The 20958-nt window shown below is 32.3% G+C and overlaps 1 protein-coding gene and 1 long non-coding RNA gene across 2 annotated transcripts; both read right to left on the reverse strand.

The window, feature by feature from the left end:
* Positions 1 to 255: 255 nt before the first annotated feature.
* Positions 256 to 2971, reverse strand: LOC145320218 (uncharacterized). The gene is made up of 4 exons (XR_013880123.1): positions 2916 to 2971; positions 2328 to 2391; positions 1029 to 1107; positions 256 to 742 (listed from the first exon to the last, which is right to left on the reverse strand). It is a non-coding gene; the product is annotated as an uncharacterized LOC145320218 (long non-coding RNA).
* A 6759-nt stretch (positions 2972 to 9730) lies between these two features.
* On the reverse strand, positions 9731 to 18811 carry LOC145319901 (uncharacterized). Its single transcript, XM_080162303.1, has 12 exons — positions 18713 to 18811; positions 17782 to 17820; positions 14291 to 14385; positions 13026 to 13091; positions 12486 to 12599; positions 12347 to 12407; positions 11715 to 11817; positions 11475 to 11518; positions 11178 to 11286; positions 10879 to 10920; positions 10330 to 10376; positions 9731 to 9888 (listed from the first exon to the last, which is right to left on the reverse strand). Exons 1-12 carry the CDS (start codon positions 18804 to 18806, stop codon positions 9731 to 9733), a joined length of 972 nt encoding a protein of 323 aa, XP_080018429.1. The 5' UTR covers positions 18807 to 18811.
* Between the last annotated feature and the right edge of the window lie 2147 nt (positions 18812 to 20958).

Genomic DNA, 20958 nt, shown 5'->3' on the forward strand with positions numbered 1-20958 from the left:
AGTTAAGGGATAAAGAATCGTCTTGTCCATTGTAATAAAGGAAGCTTAGTCAGTGCATCTATTTCTATTTATTTTAAGCAATTTCACTTATAATTTGATACTGCCAATGGTGATTCATGGAAAAAGCAGACAAGCTGTTAGAAGCAGAGCATTAATATGCATTAAAAAATGCATTTACATACAATTAGTAAATGAATATTACAGGTTTTAAAACTTGTTATCATTATTTATATTAATTCTTTAAATTTTAACTATCCAACTTGTAGGTTTATTAATCTTGGTGTATGTCTTTGTGTCACTTTTAGCAATAAACTTTTTCACTGATTAACATTTATATTTAGGTTTAATTTCTCACAGAAGTAATTTAAGTTTTTACAAAAGCTCTAATAATCACTTTTAAGGCCGCTTGGGGGATTGACACAACTTTGGACTGTGTACACACTTCAAATGCAACACCCCCACGAAATAGCTTGGATCATACCTCTATGGAAATAGCAAAGCTATGTGGCAGACAGGGTAGGGTCAGCAGCCAATACAGAATAATAGTTAGAACCATCAGAAGGTAGCTCTCCTAGCACAGCTGGGTGGCAGAAAGGGTAGGGTCAACAGCTAATACAGAATAATAGTTAGAACCACCAGGAGGTAGCTCTCCTTGCACAGCTGTGTGGCAGACAGGGTAGGGTCAACAGCCAATACAGACCACAGTTTATGCGACGAGTCAGATAGTCATACACTTCGTCCCCTAATAATTATGAAAATATTAAAAGTTCAAATTTAGCTACAGCTGTTTTTTTTTAAATTGAAGCTAGTGTAAAACGCCGATATAAAATAAAAGCCCTGCCATCCTGATAAATAAAAGACCCTAACCAATTTCAACAATTTGCAGTAAAATGTGTTGTAGTGAAAAGCGGTTCCCAACCTTTTTTTATCACACAATTTTTTTTCTATTATGTTCCACCTCTGTAATTGTTTATGTATTTCCAACAAGGTTTTGATTTTTCCTAATTTTCTATTTATCTTTTATCTACCTGAAATGATGATAAACCAGTTAAGAGTAATGAATATTCCAACAGTAGATCTACTCAAGGCCTCAATTCGCATTACCTCCTAAAATCATTTCAAAAATTAAATATTAGTAATAATTTCAACATAGTTTATTAAGTTGAATATGAATATTAGACCTGTTACTCAAAATACACTTTTTCGAATTTATTTCTTCTGCTGACCTAAAAAGTTACTTTTACAAAAAAATTTCTCTTTATCTCTTACTGGCTACCTAGCGCCAGGCCTCTAAAAAAGGCCATTTTTGAGATCCCGTTATTTCATACAAAAATTTCAAATGCAAACAAGAATGGCTTGGAGATTAATTTAGGTGTTCTGCATATTTTTTAAATTATAAAATGCGATTAAGATTGCGTTGTCAAAAGTATGCTGTGCTATCTTTGAATCGTACCTAGCGCTGGCGATGTCTGTTTTTTAACATTTTCAGCTATTTTTTTAGAAAACTCACCGGCGCTAGTTGTAGAGCAGACTTTGGCAAAAGATTTTTGGATATCATATATCTTTGGCCTTATATTTATGTTTAAGATGAAACATGCAGATTGCAGAAGAGCTAAAAACCTGCACATTGCTGAGAATTGTAAAAACCGCCGTGCTACCTTTATTTGGTAATTTTTTAGAGGCCTGGCGCTAGGTAGCCATTAGAGATAGAGAGATGAAATTTTTTACATTTGTTTATAGGCCCCTAAAGTAACTTTTTAGTTCAGCAGAGGAATTAAATTCAAAAAAGTGTATTTTGAGGAACAGGTCTGATGAATATATTGTAATACATATAAATATTATTTGCTGACTTAGATTACCTATATGACATTTTACCAAATCGTGTATAATAACCCAAGCTGGCATATAGGAGCATGGTTTCCTTAGCTTTACCAAGATAAAACGGTCATTTAAGAAATAGAAATTCTAATCCATAAACAGGCCTAATGTTTTTTTTTGATTTAGCTCATTAAGATTATGCATTTGTATATTAGATCTTTTTGGAGGATTAACTAACCCCATTTGCAAAATAGACTAAAACTTGTCAATGTTAATTTTAAGATTATTTTTCAGTATGGTTTCGAAATAGATTAATATCTACTGAAAAATAGTATCGTAAAATATCCAGTTTCTACAAATAAAAAAATGCACAATCATATTATTAAAACCTTTTTTGTTAGCCCATAGCTTTGGCATCTCGGGACTAACAAGTTTTAATCTAATAATTGTACATTTATATATCTGGGGAAAGCTCTTTATAATATGATGCGATAAAGAATTATGCTTACTTTATGAGATTGATAGATATACCATAGTATTGTAACCACAGTAGCCACTATGAACGTTGTATACCCTTTTTTTGTTGTTGGTAATTTTCATCTAGTACAGATATTTCATTTTGTTGGTTTGCTATTTTATATCTTAGTTTTTTGGCAAACTTTTACTTTGTTATGTGTTGATGTTCTAATTTGTAGAGAGCAATTTTTTATGGAACCTACCCTAAAGTTTTTCAAGGACCAATGAAAAGCTACATTGTAAAGAAGAATCATATCGGTTCAGAGAGTCAATCTGTTACTTTCATAATAGGATTAATTCATGTTCAATATTAAAGAAAACATCTTTAACTGAATCTAAAAAGAAACGTTTTCATGAAATATTTGTGTTTATTAGTTAAGGGCGCATAATTTGTTTGAGAAGTTTCGTGATTTTTCGTTTCCATTTACAAAGTTCTCTAGAAAATCACGAGAATAATACACCTAATTATTTCTTTTCTTTTTACAATAAAGTTTATAGTGCCCAAATGTTAATGGATAGAATACTAGTTAATACAAATCAAAGGTTTAAAAGAAATAGAACGACTTCAAATAAAAATTATTCCTGAAATCCAGCTCACTTGTCCTCTCTGCTGAAATCTCATTGTTTCTTGACACTGCAAATTCAACCATTTTATACATATTAGTGCTAGTGGATACGCCCCCTAGAGGCCTCTAGGGGTACTTGAGGTGGAGAGAAGAGGGGAGAAAGTAGACCTATCCATTTTTATTTTTTTTGAGTAAGGCTTTTTTCTCTAGGTAATTTATATTGGAAAGTTGGTGATACCCCCCCTCCCCCCCAAATAAATATTATCTTCCCAGGAACTATGAGAAGCTATACTTTAAAGAAAAACTTAATCGGTTCAGTGGTTAGCAAATTGGTGGAAAAAGACAGACATCCTGTTACTTTTATATAAGGATATAAAATGTTGTATATTCTTTTAAAATGAATATAGTTCTAGCTTTAATAGGTGGTATATTAATGCACAAATGTTTCCATAAAGCTGTCTATTTAAGTTTATCTATATTTATCACCCAGCAGGCAATAGAAAATAAAATATAAATCTTCATGATCATTTAAATGTCTATCTTTTTATATATCTATTTGTACATCTTTGGAAAAATATTAGATAGGGACTGGGTTTCAACTATTTTAATTCGTTATTATCTTTTACCCCTTGTTTAAAACCTATTTCGGTTTTAAGTAATTTTGGTATAATTTCGATTAGGCCAGTTAGGCGGGCTATGGCTAAGCAGGTATGTAGCATAAAAGAACCCAGTAAAAGTGTCTGACTCTGATTATGACGTAAAAAAAATAGCCAATGAAGGGCCAGTATACACTGTAATTGACCAATGGTAAAATTTATAGTGGCCTCTCATTGGCTAACTTTTTTTACGTCATAATCAGAGTCAGACACTTTTACTAGGTTCAGCATAAAAAAATCAAGAAATGACAAACGGACATAAATAGTTATGAAGCAGATGTTCAATGATCATAAAATCGAGAATAAAAGAGAAAAGAATATTATACATGGTAGAAAATCAAAAACCTAAATTTTTAGCATTACCGAGGGACCAAGTGAGTTGTATACTGAATTGTCATTAAATTTGGAGCAAATCCCTATTCTATCTCAAAAAGCAGCTGAGAAAGCAACATTTACTCCATACCTTTACCTCTGGCGAAAGGACGGACTACAAAGTAAATTGTAGAGTATTTTCGCTACTACAAATTATGAATTTCGGGTTTAAGCTAGGTTCAGGTGGTTTTAACAAACACACAAATTTCCCCTTATAACTATAAAGAATAAAGATTGCTGTAAAAATAACTATTCATTGACCTGTCCTTGTATCTATGATCATTCTGGTGAATAATACATCACCCCGCAGGGGTATGTTGGAAATGATTTATAAAAGCATGAATTATTATTTATCATTTTTACTCAACCCTATATTTCATATTTACATGAAAGATTTTTATAGAGTTGTTAAAAGTGAAGATGCATGTACGACTTCATCTTAATGTTTGTCTGTCAATTTGTAAGCTATAATACAAAGTAGCTTGATGTCTTCCGTCTGTCTGTCAGTCTGTCTGTCCGTCTGTCCCTTAAGATCTCGGTAACCACTGAACCGATCGGATTCTCCTCTTCATGGAATATACCTACTGGTCCTGTGGTGGTTTTAGGCTATTTTCTTGGGGGGTGGGACACCCTAAAGCCCCCAAAAAACAAAAAAATCCCCCCCCCATTTTTTTTTGCTGAGGATTTCCTTGGTCCATTTTTTTGTTGCTGAAGATTTCCTTGGTCCTTTAAATATCTTAAATATCAGTCAAGAAAATCAAATTAAAAAAGTGTTAAGGTCGGACGGAAAGTCAAAATTAATTATAGAGTAGCTTCGCTACTTAAAAGTTGCAAATGATTTGAATTCCTTGAGTTCTTTGCTGCTTCTTCTATGTGTTGGATAACTATCATTGCAGTACAAAAATAACAATTATTTTAACTAATCCTTAAGATGTGTGTCTGTGGTGTTTGTGTGTTTGTACCGAAGGATCTCGTTAACCACTGAACCGATCGGGTTCTCCTTAACAGGGTAGCTTCTCATAGGTCCCAGGAAGTTTTATAACTATTTTTGTGGGGGGTGAGACACCCCAAACCCCCCCAAAAATGAAAAATCCCTCCCCCCCAAAAAAAAATTGTATTTAAAATTTTTTAACTAAAATTAAAAATCTAAAATAAGAAATTGGGTTATCAAATTCCACTCTCCTCTTCTCAAGTGCCCCTAGAGGCCTCTAGGGGGCGTAGCCGCTAGTAACAGATAAAATATTTTTTGTTGTGATCTTTGACGTTTACAAGATTTAATATCCTGAGGGAGAACAAAGACCCTGCTAAATTCAATTTTAAAAGTGTTTTTAACACCCCTCTGAATGCATGCTATGAATATTTCTGTCCTTCCACCTTTAATTCCATCCCAATATGAGCCGTTACAATTGATAGAAAAGTATGTAATATAGACATGAAAAAAATATCTCAAAGATAACTTAAATATTTTGACATATGCGTCCTTTTTAATAATGTTAATCTCTGTTCCTGCCGACTACAAAACTATTCTTGTTGTTTAAGTTGATGTTGGAAGTAAGATTGTTGTTGTTTAAATTGGTGTTGGTAACAAGATTATTGTTGTTGTTGTTGTTCTTTTCTATTACAACGACTCTTCAAAATTAAAAAAATATTTTCAAATTATAAAAGAAAACTGAATCAAATAGATTTTTCCAATAACCTTTTAGGTTGTTAGCTGCCAATCATCTATGATTTTATGTTTTAACTATTACAAAAGTGAATGCATTTTATATTTTCTAGGAATATTTGTTTCTTGAAAGTTCGTATTAATATTCTCTTTCCTGTTGATTTTTGTAACTGCTGTGTTATCAATTTTTACCAAATCTGTGGGTAACATCACAATTTCTTGACTAATACAGTTAAATAATAAAGATTCTTTATATTAAAGCTCCATTAGCGGTTGCTCCCTTAAAATATATTTAGAAGCTATGTATTTGAAATATACAAATAGCTTCAAACCACATCAAAACTTAATCTGAAATTAAAATAGTGTTAAATCATCACAGTTGAGCCAAAATAGAGAACCCAATAGGTTTAATCTTATAATAGGATATTTAATTTTATTTGATAAAAATTTTATTTCTTTTTTCTAAAAGCAAGAAGAAACCAAATCAACTAAGTTTTCGAGTCTTAACGTTTTGTCTTCAAATCTTTATAATTTTCCTGATATTATTAATGTTACAGGATATTGGAGGTAAAACAGGCACACTTTTCTTCACTATTTCATGTGAAATAATGGGGTGCTGCCACTTTTACCACTAGCAAAAGTACAGCCACTGTGTTTTTGACAAATATTAGGTGTGTTTTTGTCAATTTCGTTTTTAGCTGTATTTTTGGCAAAATTTTTTTATCCATTGTCAAAATTACACCTTTCCCCTGTCATAAACACAGTTTTACTGTCAAGTTCACATCCATGAAATTCAAGTATGCTGTCAAATTCACAGTTTTGATGACAAAAATACACCTACTTTTAAATTAATATTAATTATAAATATTTTGACCAAGTTGTTAAAACTTATAACTATTAATAATAGTTAAATCAATCTACTAATTGTTTAGAACAAAGCCATGTTTAAATGAAAGATTAAATAGGTGAACAACAGGATCTATAATACTTGGCATAATTTCTTTTAAAAGTTTAGTAGAAATATTGGATTTTCATCTGCTAGACTGGGACCAACATTAATAAAAAAAATATTAAAACCTTCACAAATATCTTGAAAGTATTCATAAGATCTGTTATCATCAGTAAAAAGATTAGGGATAGAATGCATTTATTTATTCTTTTTAATAAGTTGATTAATTGTAGACCAAGTTTTTTTTCATGTTAGAAAAATTCATTGAATTTAAAAAAAATTCCTAACTGCAGATTTATAAATATTATTTGCAATGACAAATTTTCTATTGCTATCAACGGTTTTATCCTTAAATTTTTGTCTTAATAACATTTCTTTTTTCTTTCTTAGGTTTAGTAAAGCTGGTGACATCCAGGGATTTTGGGGGATAACTCTTTTGTTGGGTTTTAAAGTTTTAAAAGGGAAAATTTTTAAAAGTTTTTATTGATAACATTAGAAAAGTTTTCAAACGCACTTTCTGGTTTAGTTGTAATTAATTCTATATCATCATCAAAGCCCTATAATAACAGATAAGTTTAAATTTTACTGTTAAAAAGTGCCAATTTGGAAAACTAATTTTATAAGTTATACTTTTTAACCCCAAAATAGTAATAGTTATTTCTCGCATCGTATTATAAACAGGTTTCGGCAGATATAGAATGTACAATTATAAGATTAAAACCAGATTTTTCAGTCCTGAGGTGCCTAAGGCATGGGCTAAAAAAAACTGGTTTTAATCTTATGATTGTACATTTTATATTCGTAAAAAGCTGGATATAATACGATGCTAGACATAGTTTTTTCGTATGGATAAGAACCGGTTCCTATCCAACGGATTCGAATGAATACAAGAAACTTGTTTAGCATATAGTAAAAGATTATTGACATACAATAGAGATAAAGTGTAGAGTGGTGACGTTAGTTTAAACATATATTAGATTTTATATCAGAGAATGATCTTTAAATTTAGATTCTATTTAATTCTTTTTCACATATTTTGGCTTTGTATCAGATTTAACACCAACATGTTTAGGCAGTTAACTGTCGATATCACTTATGGTGTAAGTAAACAAATTTTTACTTTTAGGATAATAAGTTAACCACACAGGTTTTTCACCTTCCTTGACGGTCATGTTAATGTCACCATTTTTCTATATGTAATAGATGTATTAAATATTATGGATAAATAAGCAGGTATAAATTTAATAGATGTATATTTGTCAATATGTAGGTGTATAATTGACAAATTATAAATTTAATAGGTGTATTTTTGTCAATATGTAGGTGTATAATTGACAGAAAAACTGTGAATATGCCAGTGCAATAACTGTATTTTTGTCATACCCCTTAAAAACGCAGGTGTGAATTTGACAGTAAAACTGTGTTTATGACAGCAAATCACTGTGTTTATGTCAGTAATATCACTGTATTTTTGCTAGTGGTAAATCTGCCATGTACCCGAAATAATCTCACTGTACATATGTCAATTGCAATTAAATGTACATAAAAAAAACCAACAAATCAATATTTGTAGTGAAATTTAAATAAGAGCAAGATAACAAAGGCTCAAAGTTGCCATGTCATGGCAGTTTGGTTGTAGCAATGGATATTCAATACTTGGATACTTTATTCCAACCCCTCTCCTGACAACGGAGGAACGTATTGGCAAATATTTAAAGACTATATAATTGACGACCAAAAATTACCCTGTCTCAATTAATTATGTATTCTATAGATATCTATAATACAAAGTAGAACGATGTCTGTCTGTCCGTCTGTCCGTCTGTCCGTCTGTCCGTCTGTCTGTCCGTCTGTCTGTCCGTCTGTCTGTATGTCCCTTAAGATCTCGGTAACCACTGAACCGATCGGATTCTACTCTTCAGGGTATCTACCTATTGGTCCTGTGGTGGTTTTAAGCTATTTTCTTGGGGGGTGGGACACCCCCAACCCCCCCAAAAACCAAAAAATCCACCCCCATTAATTAATGGCCATTTTTATTAGTTGCTTTGCTAAGATCACGGAAATTCAGCCTTAAATAAATCATATATAGAGAGGTTTTATGACAGATTTCATCGAAGCAAATTTGTTTAAAATTTTAAGTAAATAATCTTTGCTTTTCTTGTCATGATTATACGGCAACTCTTAGGGGATGAAAAATGAACCTGAAATTTTCAAATCTAATTTTCTCAAATAGATCCCGCTGAAATATTTTGGTTTTACCTGGAATCATTATGGTTTTATGTCTAATTTTACCAAACATAGGTCCCAGAGCTCGGCACTTACTTTTGTCTTGATTCAATTGTAGCCTGGCGTGAGCCCTCACAATGATTTGACTCAAATAGAACTATTCTTTCAATGTAAATATTCTTCTTTTTGACATTCCTTGAGTGATATTGTAAACAGTTCTGCTCCTTTTTGCTTAAGAAAGTTATAAATACATTTTTTTCCTTTTAAAGATAATAAATTGTTTAAGAACTATTATAGAAATTTAATCGACAAGAAATTAAGATAGGTATAAAGATATCCTTATAATAAAGTATCAAGATGATTGTTGGTCTGTACCAAAGGATTTCGGAGACCACTGAACCGATATGGTTCTCCTTTACAGGGTAACTTCTCATATGTACTGGGAAGGTCATTAACTATTTTGGGGAAGGGTACCACCATCCCCCTTAGAAAAATTGCACATAGAAAACCCCTCCCCATCCCCTCCACAAAAAAAGTTTAACTCCAGAAGTATAATATGATGGAATGATAGTGGAAACAAACTTGAAAGCAAACTGGAAAATAAGATATAAAGATAAATATATACATACCCTGGATATCCAGTAAAATTATATGTTTGAATGATACTTTGCACAGATAGAAAACAAGATAGATAGAAAGATAGAAAAAAATATAGATACCCTGGATATCCAGTAGAATTATATGGTTGAATGATACTGGAAATATTGAATTCTTTTTCTTGATCTACTGTAACCTCACACTGTTTCAATACAGAACAAAAATAGTTTAAAGAATTAAATATTTTCCCTATAAATCAATTATAAATCTTAGTATTGTGTTGCTAATTTGTAATGGAAACACTCAACAGACAACCAGTACTGTTACAGTAAAGCAGTTTGAAATGCTAACTAAATTAAATCCTATGTTATATCTCAACTTCAATGACATTTGACCTTATAAGGTGCAACGCAATAAAATCACTTAATTTGATTTTTCTGAAAGTCCATGCCACCCTGTTAGAAATTTTTGTCCTTTCCTTGTTTTGCTGTTGACTGTGACTTGCTCTCAAGTTCTCAATATGAACTGAATTGGTATTACCACATGCATAACTTTACTATTATGAACTACAATAAAGTAAGCAGTACAGTGTACAAGATTGTGTACATTTCAGTGCACACAGTAATTTATTCCCTAGTTCTCAAAAGTCAGATATATTTTTTCAATGAAGTGTTATAAAATTCTAGTTGTGCCAAATTGTCTGCTATAGATTGTTTGTTGGCCAATTTATGCTTGTTTTAATTATTCTTACACATAAGCTGTTTTATAGTCACAACTTTTCCTTTAAAACATATTTTCTCTCAGATATAAGTAAGCAAATGTAAAGGGAAAAATATAGCAAAATAGGAAAGAAAGTATATTAATGTAGAAAGCACAACACATTTCAGGAAAACAAACAATACTTGTAAAGTTGCTTTGATCTTTCTTAGTATTATGTAGATTTTAGTAAAAGTTAGATGTGGTAACCTGAGTTGTTGGTCTTTCTATACCAGGATTTCAATCTTAGGCTTTGACTGGTGGAATTTTAGTCATACAATACAGCATTACATAAGAAGCAGTCCCTAATTTCTCTGGGGTTGTTCCCGTGTATGACGGGGCAAACAAAGAAAAAAGAGAATTTAGTTATTTACAGACCTATTTTGTTGTTAAAAATAGTAAATTTAGTCTTTTTGGGGGATGTGGGGTTAACAAAACCAGTACTGGCAGTATTTGTCTGTATTGATCCAAATTAAATTTAGTTTTAGTATAATCATAGAAAACATAAACAGTGTAGATGTGATAATTTTTGATGATTTCGTAATTTAGTAAATTAGCTAGAGAATTTAAACAATTTAATGTTATGCCGATTTACAGGAAGCATTATATGAGTTTTAAGCTTTCTAAAATATTTACTAGTGTCCTTTGCACCTTACATATAACAAGATCTCAACAATAATCACCCTATTTTTCACCATCTTGAGGTCTAAATCAACAAATACAAATAATTGTTTGTATGGAGCTGTATTGTATAAACACCTGGTTAGTTTGGTTGCAGCAAATAACTTCTTTAAATAGTATCTAAACATATTTTCATTAAAATTAATTCAAAAGTCCTTTGACACAAATCTATGTATTTATTTTGTAAAAAAGGTTATGTACAGACAGTGCACGGGAGACAGAGATTGCCAATAAAAGAAAAATTAAGTGAACACTTTCAATAAGAATGATAATGAAATCAAATAAAATATAATATTACAATTACATATAGACAGTCAAAATGGTCAAAATTATTAGGAAATCAAAAGACTTTTAATCATGAGTAAAACTTCATAAACCTGCAGAAACTTCCATTAAGAATGGTGATGAAGGCACAGATTGCCAGTGGAACGAAGAATACATTTGGTATCACTGAATACCAGGCACAGGTACCCTCTCTGCTGGAACCTCCAATTCAAGGCATCAAATGTTAAGATTTTAGGTGCTTTCCTAGCAAGCACAGAAATTATCTTATTAATTTTTGTAATAAATATAAAATAAGACAGGGACAAGTTTTTTTTTAATGCTTAACAACTGCTTCTCTGTGTGTAGATTTTTTTATCTTTATTAACCAATTAACATTTATTTATCCTTGCCTTCTTGTTCAAATTTTTCAGCAGGGGAAACCATACTCATATCCCTGAAAATAAAGTAATACATTTTGTGCCTTTGTTTAACCGTTGAGGTTTGGGTAGAGGGGTTTAGGGAATTTCTGTGTTTTCTAGAAAGAGGGCTATATCTTAATCATGGTAGGTCAGGATGCCAGCAAAACTGAAAGCGACTTCCACCAGGTAAAAAGCAAGATATTAAAAATCAAATTTTCAAAACTGTTGTACCTTAAAATATCTGCAGCCAGCCATCTACAAATGGAATCACTGCCTAGGTAGTTGCACATCAAAAATTGTCCAGTCAAATCAAAAAGGTTGATCAACAACAATCCTAAATATTTTCATAGAAACTTATCCTGAATTTATATGTTTTAAGATTTTTTGACAAACATTTTATGTAACAAACTTGAGCTTACATGACCTTTTATAGAATTCCTTACTGTGAATGGATATGATAAGCACCTGATTATGGTCAAAGAATTACTACTTTTCATAGTCCAGTTCTTGGATTTACCTACGATTATAAACATAAATACCTAACCAGCAGAGCAAGGTCCAATCCAACTCATAGAATTATGAATTGTGAACCTGGAATTGTAATTATAAGTAAAAGCGGACCAGCAGAACCAGGTCCAATGGTCATGATCCAAGTCATATTCCTGATGTACCTGTAATTATAATCATAACTTATACCTGACTAAAAGAACCAGGTCATATAGTAGTAATGGAATTCTCTTGCAGATGTACCTGGAATTATAATTATATATATCATACCTGTCCCACAGAACCAATTCCAATACTCATGATCCAACTCATAGAATTATACCTAATGAACCTGGAATTAAACTTATAAATCATACCTGACCAGCAGAACCAGGTCCAATAATCATGATCCAGCTCATGGAAGTACAAAGGATGCACCTATTCAAAAAATCTTTACAAATAAGATATTTAAATTAATAGTTTAATTTGGTATTAAATAACTAATGCAATTTTTACCTGTAAGAGAATTTTAGCAATGTAAAGATAAAGCAGGCTGATTATGAACGGGGTTCGAACCAAGAACTTCATGCTTACTAGAGGGCATAACCAGCTGTAGTCTTCTTTAAGAACCTACATATAAAAAAACACATGTAAAATAAGAACTTATAGAATTCATAAGATGTTTTAATTATACCTAAATTTATGATCAAAGCCAAAACAGTATGCCAGAATGTAGGTTATTGTTTAAAAATAATTACTTTTGCATGTCAATGCAGTAAGAAAAACACATCACATTATTTTTTTTTACATAATTGCCGTAATCACTTTGGTTTGGCCTATTTTTAACAGCAAAACTAATTTACAAGCCATGCATATTGGTCGGTTGTTTATCTATCTATCAGATAGTAATAAAAAAAAAAGCTTTGGACGGATGTTGACATCGGCTTATACCAAAACTCTAAAAAAAAAACTAACTTGCTAGGTATACAACAACAAAAAATATTAACAAAAAGATTTGATAATCAACAAAACTTTGCTCTTTTTGATCTTACTGACCTGAGCAAATGAATGGCCAGCCAAGTGTTTGAGTGAGTAAAGAATGCATGTATAAACTATATAGATCTAAATATACAACAAATCATAAAATACAGTTTCATGTGGATCATAAGTAGCAAAACAAAACTAGTATTAATTAAACAAGGATAGCAACATAAAGATGTTAGGTTGCAAAGCACAGAAAATCATCGGTGACATACGGACAAAGTGATTTAGTGTTCATTAATAGATTGATGATGTATTTGAAAAATAAAATCACCAAACCTTTCACATATCAATTAAGGAACCTAATATACTAAATTTAAGCCATCTGTCTTGAATAGCAGCCGAGAATATTACATTTTTCCACAGCGGTGTGGATTGACGGTCGGAAGAACAGACAACATCTGTTTAGTTTTTATGTGACAAATTTTAGGGAGTAAGGGAGGGGACAATGGATCAAATATTTAATTTTTAGGAGTCTCAGACTTTGGGTACTGGCTTAAATGGAATGTGCAAGATTTTAGCAGTTTATGACTGACTTTGGGTACTACCGCATGAAATGCCGCTACTCGCTGTGTTAGTTTTAAAAATAGCAGACATAGTGCAGTTTAAATATAAAAGTTAAGAATACATGGCCCCCCTCCCATAATCTATTTCACTCCCCTCTCCTCCACCTCCCTTTTTTAAAGCAGACGATAGGGAAAAAGAGAAGGGAGGTAGGGGCAAGGAGCAAGGGAAATAAACAGGATATTCTTGCCCAGCAAGCTAGCTGTGGCCGGGTCCAAAAATCTTGTAATATAAAAATCACCCCATAAAACCTCAATATATTTTATCAAAAACAAGTCGTGATTTCGCCTGCCTGTCCCTTTTTTCCCTGTTTATAGCCCTTGCCTCACCTCTTTTTTCCCTTTTCCTGTCATATGGAGAGTTCCAGGGAGATTTTCTAGTAATTAATCACAGAATGGTTATGTCAGTCTTATATACTGGTAATCTACTTTTCAAATGAGGGCTTTTTTTCTTGGAACTTTTTTCTTATTTTATAGTTTATTAGATTTAACTAACAATCCCTTTACAAATTCCTCCAAATTTTCTGGATTAATCTGGATTTCATAGCCTTTCTTTGGAAACTCTTAAATTGAATTAATTGCCATTAACTCCCTGGACCAATTTCCTAATTCTCTGCTCTACTTATGGACATAACTGCCTCTGTTTCCTTTAAAAACTTTGTTAAAGGTACATTTCTAGCTGAAGTTAAATTACCACAAACTGTATTTTATAAAATCCTGATTTGAGTATGATAGCATTAATAGCAGCCTGGTTATAATAGTCTGTCTTGTTTCTGGCAGACTAAACAAATACCCTCGGAATATCAGGTGACCTGAATACAAAATAATGAAGAAAAAAAAATAGAAATTATGAGTTTTCTAGAGAAAACATTAAGTTTAATATGTACTGTACAATATGGGAAGCAGAATTTACCTGCTTAATTCCTAAATGTATGTTATGTTTAACCCTGAACGGTGATTATCTTTCATAACTGAGAGTTATTTTTTTTTAATATCTCCATCCTGGCAGACACAGGATTATGGGATAACTGGCCGGGCCATTCAGGTAAAGAGCATAACTATTTTTTTACTTTAACAAAGCGCTTTATGTATATGTACAAAAATATATGTGTGTTTAAGTCAAATTCAGGTTCCAGGTATGATTTTTCTAATCCTTATCCTCAATTTTACACTTTCTCAACCCCTAAAGTTTATATTTAGAGAGGTGTGTTAAAGTATCTAGAACCATATAATTTTCCTAGTCTTTTCTCAATAACAATTGGAGGATTTTCTGATAATATTAAAATATGTCAAGTTTCCATTTTATTTGATATAAAAAAGTAAAAGGAAAAATATTTTTAAAATGGCAGAAAAATATGCAATAATTTAAAACTATTTGTATTGGAAAAAAATAACAGATTATCCGCTATTTTTCCTTATTCAAGACTAGCGGCTTCGCCCCTAGCCTCTAGGGGCTTTGCCCCAAGAGGTTTAATCAAACCAATTTTTTGTATTTTAGATTTAAAAGAAAAATTTAAAGAAAAAAAAATTTGGGGGGGGGGGATTTTTCATTTTTTGGGGGGTTGGGGGTGTCCCACCTCCCAAGAAAATAGTTATAAACCTTCCCGGGACCTATAAGAAGCTACCCTGCAAAGGAGAACCCGATCGGTTCAGCGGTTAGCGAGATCCTTCGCTACAAACAGACAGACAAACAAACAAACAGATAGACAAACAGACATCGTTCTACTTTGTATTATAGAGGCTTTGCCCCAAGAGGTTTAATCAAACCAATTTTTCGTATTTTAGATTTAAAAGAAAAATTTAAAGAAAATTTTTTTTTGGGGGGGGGGGATTTTTCATTTTTTTGGGGGGTTGGGGGTGTCCCACCCCCCAAGAAAATAGTTATAAACCTTCCCGGGACCTATGAGAAGCTACCCTATAAAGGAGAACAATATCGGTTCAGCGGTTAGCGAGATCCTTCAGGACAGACAAAAAAACGCTTACTACTTTATATAATATCCACTAGCGGCTTCGCCCCTACCCTCTAGGGGCTTTGCCCCAAGAGGTTTGATCAAACCAATTTTTCGTATTTTAGATTTAAAAGAAAAATTAAAAAAAAACAATTTTTATTTGGGGGGGGGATTTTTTTTTGGGGGGGGGGGTAGTTGACCCCACTATTTTAATTTTAGTTTTAAAAAAAAAAAAATTTTTTTGGGGGGGGGTATTTTTCATTTTTTTGGGGGGTTGGGGGTGTCCCACCCCCCAAGAAAATAGCTCAAAACCACCACAGGACCAGTAGGTATAATCACTGAAGAGTAGAGCCCAATCGGTTCAGTGGTTACTGAGATCTTAAGCTTCAGACGGACAGACAGACGGACAGACGGACAGACGGACAGACAGACGGACAGACATCGTTCTACTTTGTATTATTGATAGACACAGTGTTTCGCCCTGGAAAGATAGCATGAGCAAATTTTTAGATATTTTTCTCCTTACCAGGATGACCCAGGAAGGTTTGCTGTCATCCTTTGTCCACAAGAATGGGGAAATTAATAGTTATTTCTCGCATCGTATTATAAACGGCTTTCCGTGGATATAGAATGTACAATTATGAGATTAAAACCAGTTTTTTTAGCCCCGAGGTGCCGAAGGCACCATTTAAAAAAACTGGTTTTAATCTTATGATTGTACATTTTTATATTCGTAGAAAGCTGGATATAATTCGATGCTAGACATAGTTTTTTCGTATGGATGAGAACCAGTTCCTATCCACTGGATTCGAATGAATACGAGAAAAACGTTTTCTTATACACCAATTGTGTGGTTCCATTGGAATTCAGCCCACACGGGATTCAACCCATGGAATTCAGCCCAGCGGGATTCAACCCAACGGTATTCAGCCCACACGGGATTCAACCCACGGTATTCAGACCACACGGGATTCAACCCAAGGTATTCAGTCCATACGGGACTCAACCCACGGAATTCAGTCCATACAGGACTCAACCCACGGAATTCAGTCCATACGGGACTCAACCCACGGAATTCAGTCCATATGGGACTCAACCCACGGAATTCAGTCCACATGGGATTCAACCCATTATATATGTAAAATTACCAGTTTGAAAAAAAATATTTTTTTTAAATTTGAGAACAAAACTTTTAGAATTTTTTTTTAAGTTTTGAAAAAAGTTTATGTAAATTTTTTTATTGTAGAAATCATTTTATAAAATACCTATGCTTTATAAAAAAAATTGAGAAAAAAAGAATTATTTTCTAAAATTTTTTTTCTCAAATTTGAAAAAATAATTTTTTGTTTTTAAAACTGAGAATTTTATATATATATTGGGTTGAATTCCGTGTGGACTGAATTCTCAGTTTTAAAAACAAATATGTATTTTTTTTTCAAAGTTGAGCAACAAATTTTTAGAAAATAATTTTTTTCTCAAATTTTTTTATAAAGCATATTTTATAAAATAATTTCTACAATAAAAAAAATTTACATAAATTTTTTTCCAAACTTTTAAAAAAAAATTTCTAAAAATTTTGTTCTCAAATCTAAAAAAAAATATTTTTGAAAACTGGTAATTTTAGATATATAATGGGTTGAATCCCGTGTGGACTGAATTCCATGGGTTGAATCCCGTATGGACTGAATTCCGTGGGTTGAGTCCCGTATGGACTGAATTCCGTAGGTTGAGTCCCGTATGGACTGAATTCCGTGGGTTGAGTCCCGTATGGACTGAATTCCGTGGGTTGAGTCCCGTATGGACTGAATTCCGTGGGTTGAGTCCCATGTGGGCTGAATTCTGTGTGGGCTGAATCCCGTGGGTTGAATCCCGTGTGGGCTGAATACCATTGGGTTGAGTCCCGCTGGGCTGAATTCCGTGGGTTGAATCCCGTGTGGACTGAATTCCAATGGAACCCAATTGTGTATAATTTCCACATTAACAGAGTTAATCCATTACGGCCTTTTGTCTTTTACACACACACGTAAAATGAGACAGAAAACGATTGGGTTGAGCGTTTTTGCCCACCTCCTCTCAATTTTAAGACTTTTTAATAGATTACCTAAAATCTGCAACTGAACCAATAAAGAGCTTCCAATAAATTATACAAACATACATTCATTTACCCTACCTCCTTTTTATACGGATATGAGTTAATATAAAACCATTTTAATTCAGTAAATGTTTTAGAAATTAAAAACATGAATAAAATAATCTTACCAATAAATGATGGCAGTAAACTAAACAGGTATAGCAGTCCTGAAAAAAAGTAAGATTTAGATTTTCTTTTTAAAAAAAATCTTCATAAAGCTTATTTTTCCTTTTGTAAAGGCCATGAAATTACTTTATTACAGCGAAAACTATCCCTTATCTTTATTCATTATCTTATCTTTATTTACCAAGGATAGTTCAATCCAAAAAACTTCATAACTTAAATTTTTCGGGAAAAGTCCCTTTCTTGGCAACGCCCCTTAAGGGGCGGTTCGTCGTATTTTTGAAATAGCCTTTTATAGGTTATTTTAGGTTAGGTTAGGTTATACTGGGTTAGGTGATTGCCCCACAGGGTTAGGCAATTGGCCCCGCAGGTGCTAGAAAAAAAGGAGAAAGGCTACTGTGAAAAATACGAAGAATCGCCCCTTAAGGTGCGTTGCCACGAAAGGGAATATACCCAATTTTGCTATAGTCAGTCGGTATGTTATTCAAGATTATTCATGCATTTTAAATAATTTACAAATTATTTCTTGAAATAATAATTTTGAAAAAACGTTTCGACTTGGGTTTGAATGTTTTTTACATTAAACTTGATCATAAATGAGATATAACAAATAATTTTTTAGAGAAAATATCAATTTTTTCCAAAAAAAATGGCAGAAATTTGAAAGAAATAGGATAAAGGGGGGGGGGGGGTTAGGTTGTGCTAAAATTCCGTAAAGGTGTTAGTGTTAAGGCTTAAGAACAGTAGTAGACCGAAAAAATTTATGTTAACTTTAAAAAAAAAGTTTTTGTCTATAGTTCTTTTCAATAAGGAATACACATATTTAGTGAATATTATCGTTCTACTACTGTTTTCAAGCCTTAAAACTCACACCTTTACGAAATATTGGCACAACCTACTCCCCCCTTTGTAAATAAAAACTATTGCTGAATATACCTGAATACGTATTGACTGTGAGTGGAGCTAAGCAGAGAAGAACACTGTAGAATACAATCAAAATTGATATTACAACTCTATATATTCCTGACATTCTAGAATTCTATATTTTAAAACAGATCAATATAGTTTTAGTTGCGAAGACACTATACAATTCAATATGTCCGTTCGTACGTCTATCCATCTGTAAAAAAACTGCAAAGAACAAACGTGAATTACTCGGCTACTGTTGAAGATAAAGGGTCAATATCTTTTTTAAATATTACCCTATAACAATGAAATAATTAATTTTATGACACATACAAAAATATATATATATACATAAGATGGTTTAATCACAAACAAACAAGGATGACAACATCCATAAAAGCGAAGCACTGAAACGGTAGGACAAACGGACATTAACACTTATATAGTGTCAGAACTGAATAATCAGAATATAAATGTATAAGAGTCGAAGCAAAATTGTAAGTAAATTTGTTTGATAACTGCTTTATACAGGATAATGTTTATGGACTTGGACATACTTACATTTTTAGGACTTGATTATAGAGTTGCTTCGCTTATAACAATATACTTTGTTGTCCCAGGAATCAGTATACCAAAAATCAGATCAATCGGATGATTAGATCACATAAAAATTTGTTGTTAAAAAAGTAGAAAAATCAACATGTTTCAAATGGACATACTGACATTCTGGTAATGATTATAGAGTTGCTACGCTTTTTAAATCGTACCTAACTACTACAGGAATCATCATGCAAAGTTTGAAATAGATAGGACAATTCTAACATGCCTAAATTAACAAAAAAAAAGCTATCCGTTACGAACGGACGTACGGACGGACGGACCGACCCTAATTATAGAAAAGCTTCGCTTTTAACAATAAACTGATAATTATTACTTACAGTTTAATAACATTAAAAAATTTGTATCAACGAACTAGATAATCTCTCTGAGGTGATGCGCATCCACTATATAATTCACCTAGTCCATCTATCTGATAACTCCACCATGCATTAAAAAAAAATATATATTATATTTTTATCTTTTTATTTTTTATGAAAACTGAACTTATGGTCTATAACTGACTTTGTCCGTTTGTCCTTCGATCAATGACAGTTTGTGCTTCGCTACTTATCAATGCTGTAATAATAGTTTTCTCGTATTCATTCGAATCTGGTGGATAGGAACCGGTTTTCATCCATACGAAAAAACTATGTCTAGCATCGTATTATATCCAGCTTTCTACGAATATAAAAATGTAAAATCATAAGATTAAAACTAGTTTTTTTAGCCCCGAGATGCCGAAGGGAAAGAATATACGTGGATATGCCAGGGGAAATATTGTTGCTATCATGAACATCAACTATTAGTCAGTTTGTTCATCCAGTGAAGGTCATTGGGTAAATTGGGTGGATGGAGGGAATTGTTATTTTAGCCAGATACAAGTTTCACTTTATTCGAGTACAGAAATTCTGTTGTAAGATCCTAATAATAATAAATCCATTATAGTATAACTTTTGATTACAGCTTATTGATTCGCTATTGTTAGCTATGTTTTAAAATGTAAAGATAGATTATTAGTATAAACAAGGATGACAACATCCATAAAAGCGAAGCTCTGAAATGGACGGACAAACGAACATTAACACTTGTAGATTGTCAGAACTGAATTAGCAGAATATTAATGCGTCAGTACAAACAATATTTTAAGAAAATTTGTTGCAAAACTGCATAAATAGATGATACTGTTTAAGGACATACTTACATTTTTGGGACTTGTTTATAGAGATGCTTTGCTTATAACATTGTACCTTGTTGTAATAGGAATCAGTTTTCAAAAAATCAGAAGAATCGGATAATTTTAACATACAAAAATTTGTTGTCAAAAAAGTTAAAAATTGACATGTTTAAAATGGACGTACGGACATTCTGGTAACGATTATAGAGTTGCTACGCTTTCTAACTCGTACCTAACCACTACAGGAATCATCATGCAAAGTTTGAAATCGATAGGACAATTCTAACCTGCCTAAATTAACGAATAAAAGCTATCTATCACGGACGGACGGACGGACCCTAATTATAGAGTAGCTTCGCTACTAATAAAAAAACACACAAATAAAATGATACGTGTAAACAAGTGAATAACTGTTAAAAGACTAGCTAGGTTAAAAATAATACTGGTATGTGTTTATGCAATAGTAATAAGAGCAAAACATTTCAACAATCAGGGGTTGAAC

This window comes from Acartia tonsa, chromosome 5 (assembly GCF_053477335.1).
Source record: "Acartia tonsa isolate MP-2025a chromosome 5, ASM5347733v1, whole genome shotgun sequence".
Classification (NCBI taxonomy): Eukaryota; Metazoa; Arthropoda; class Copepoda; order Calanoida; family Acartiidae; genus Acartia; species Acartia tonsa.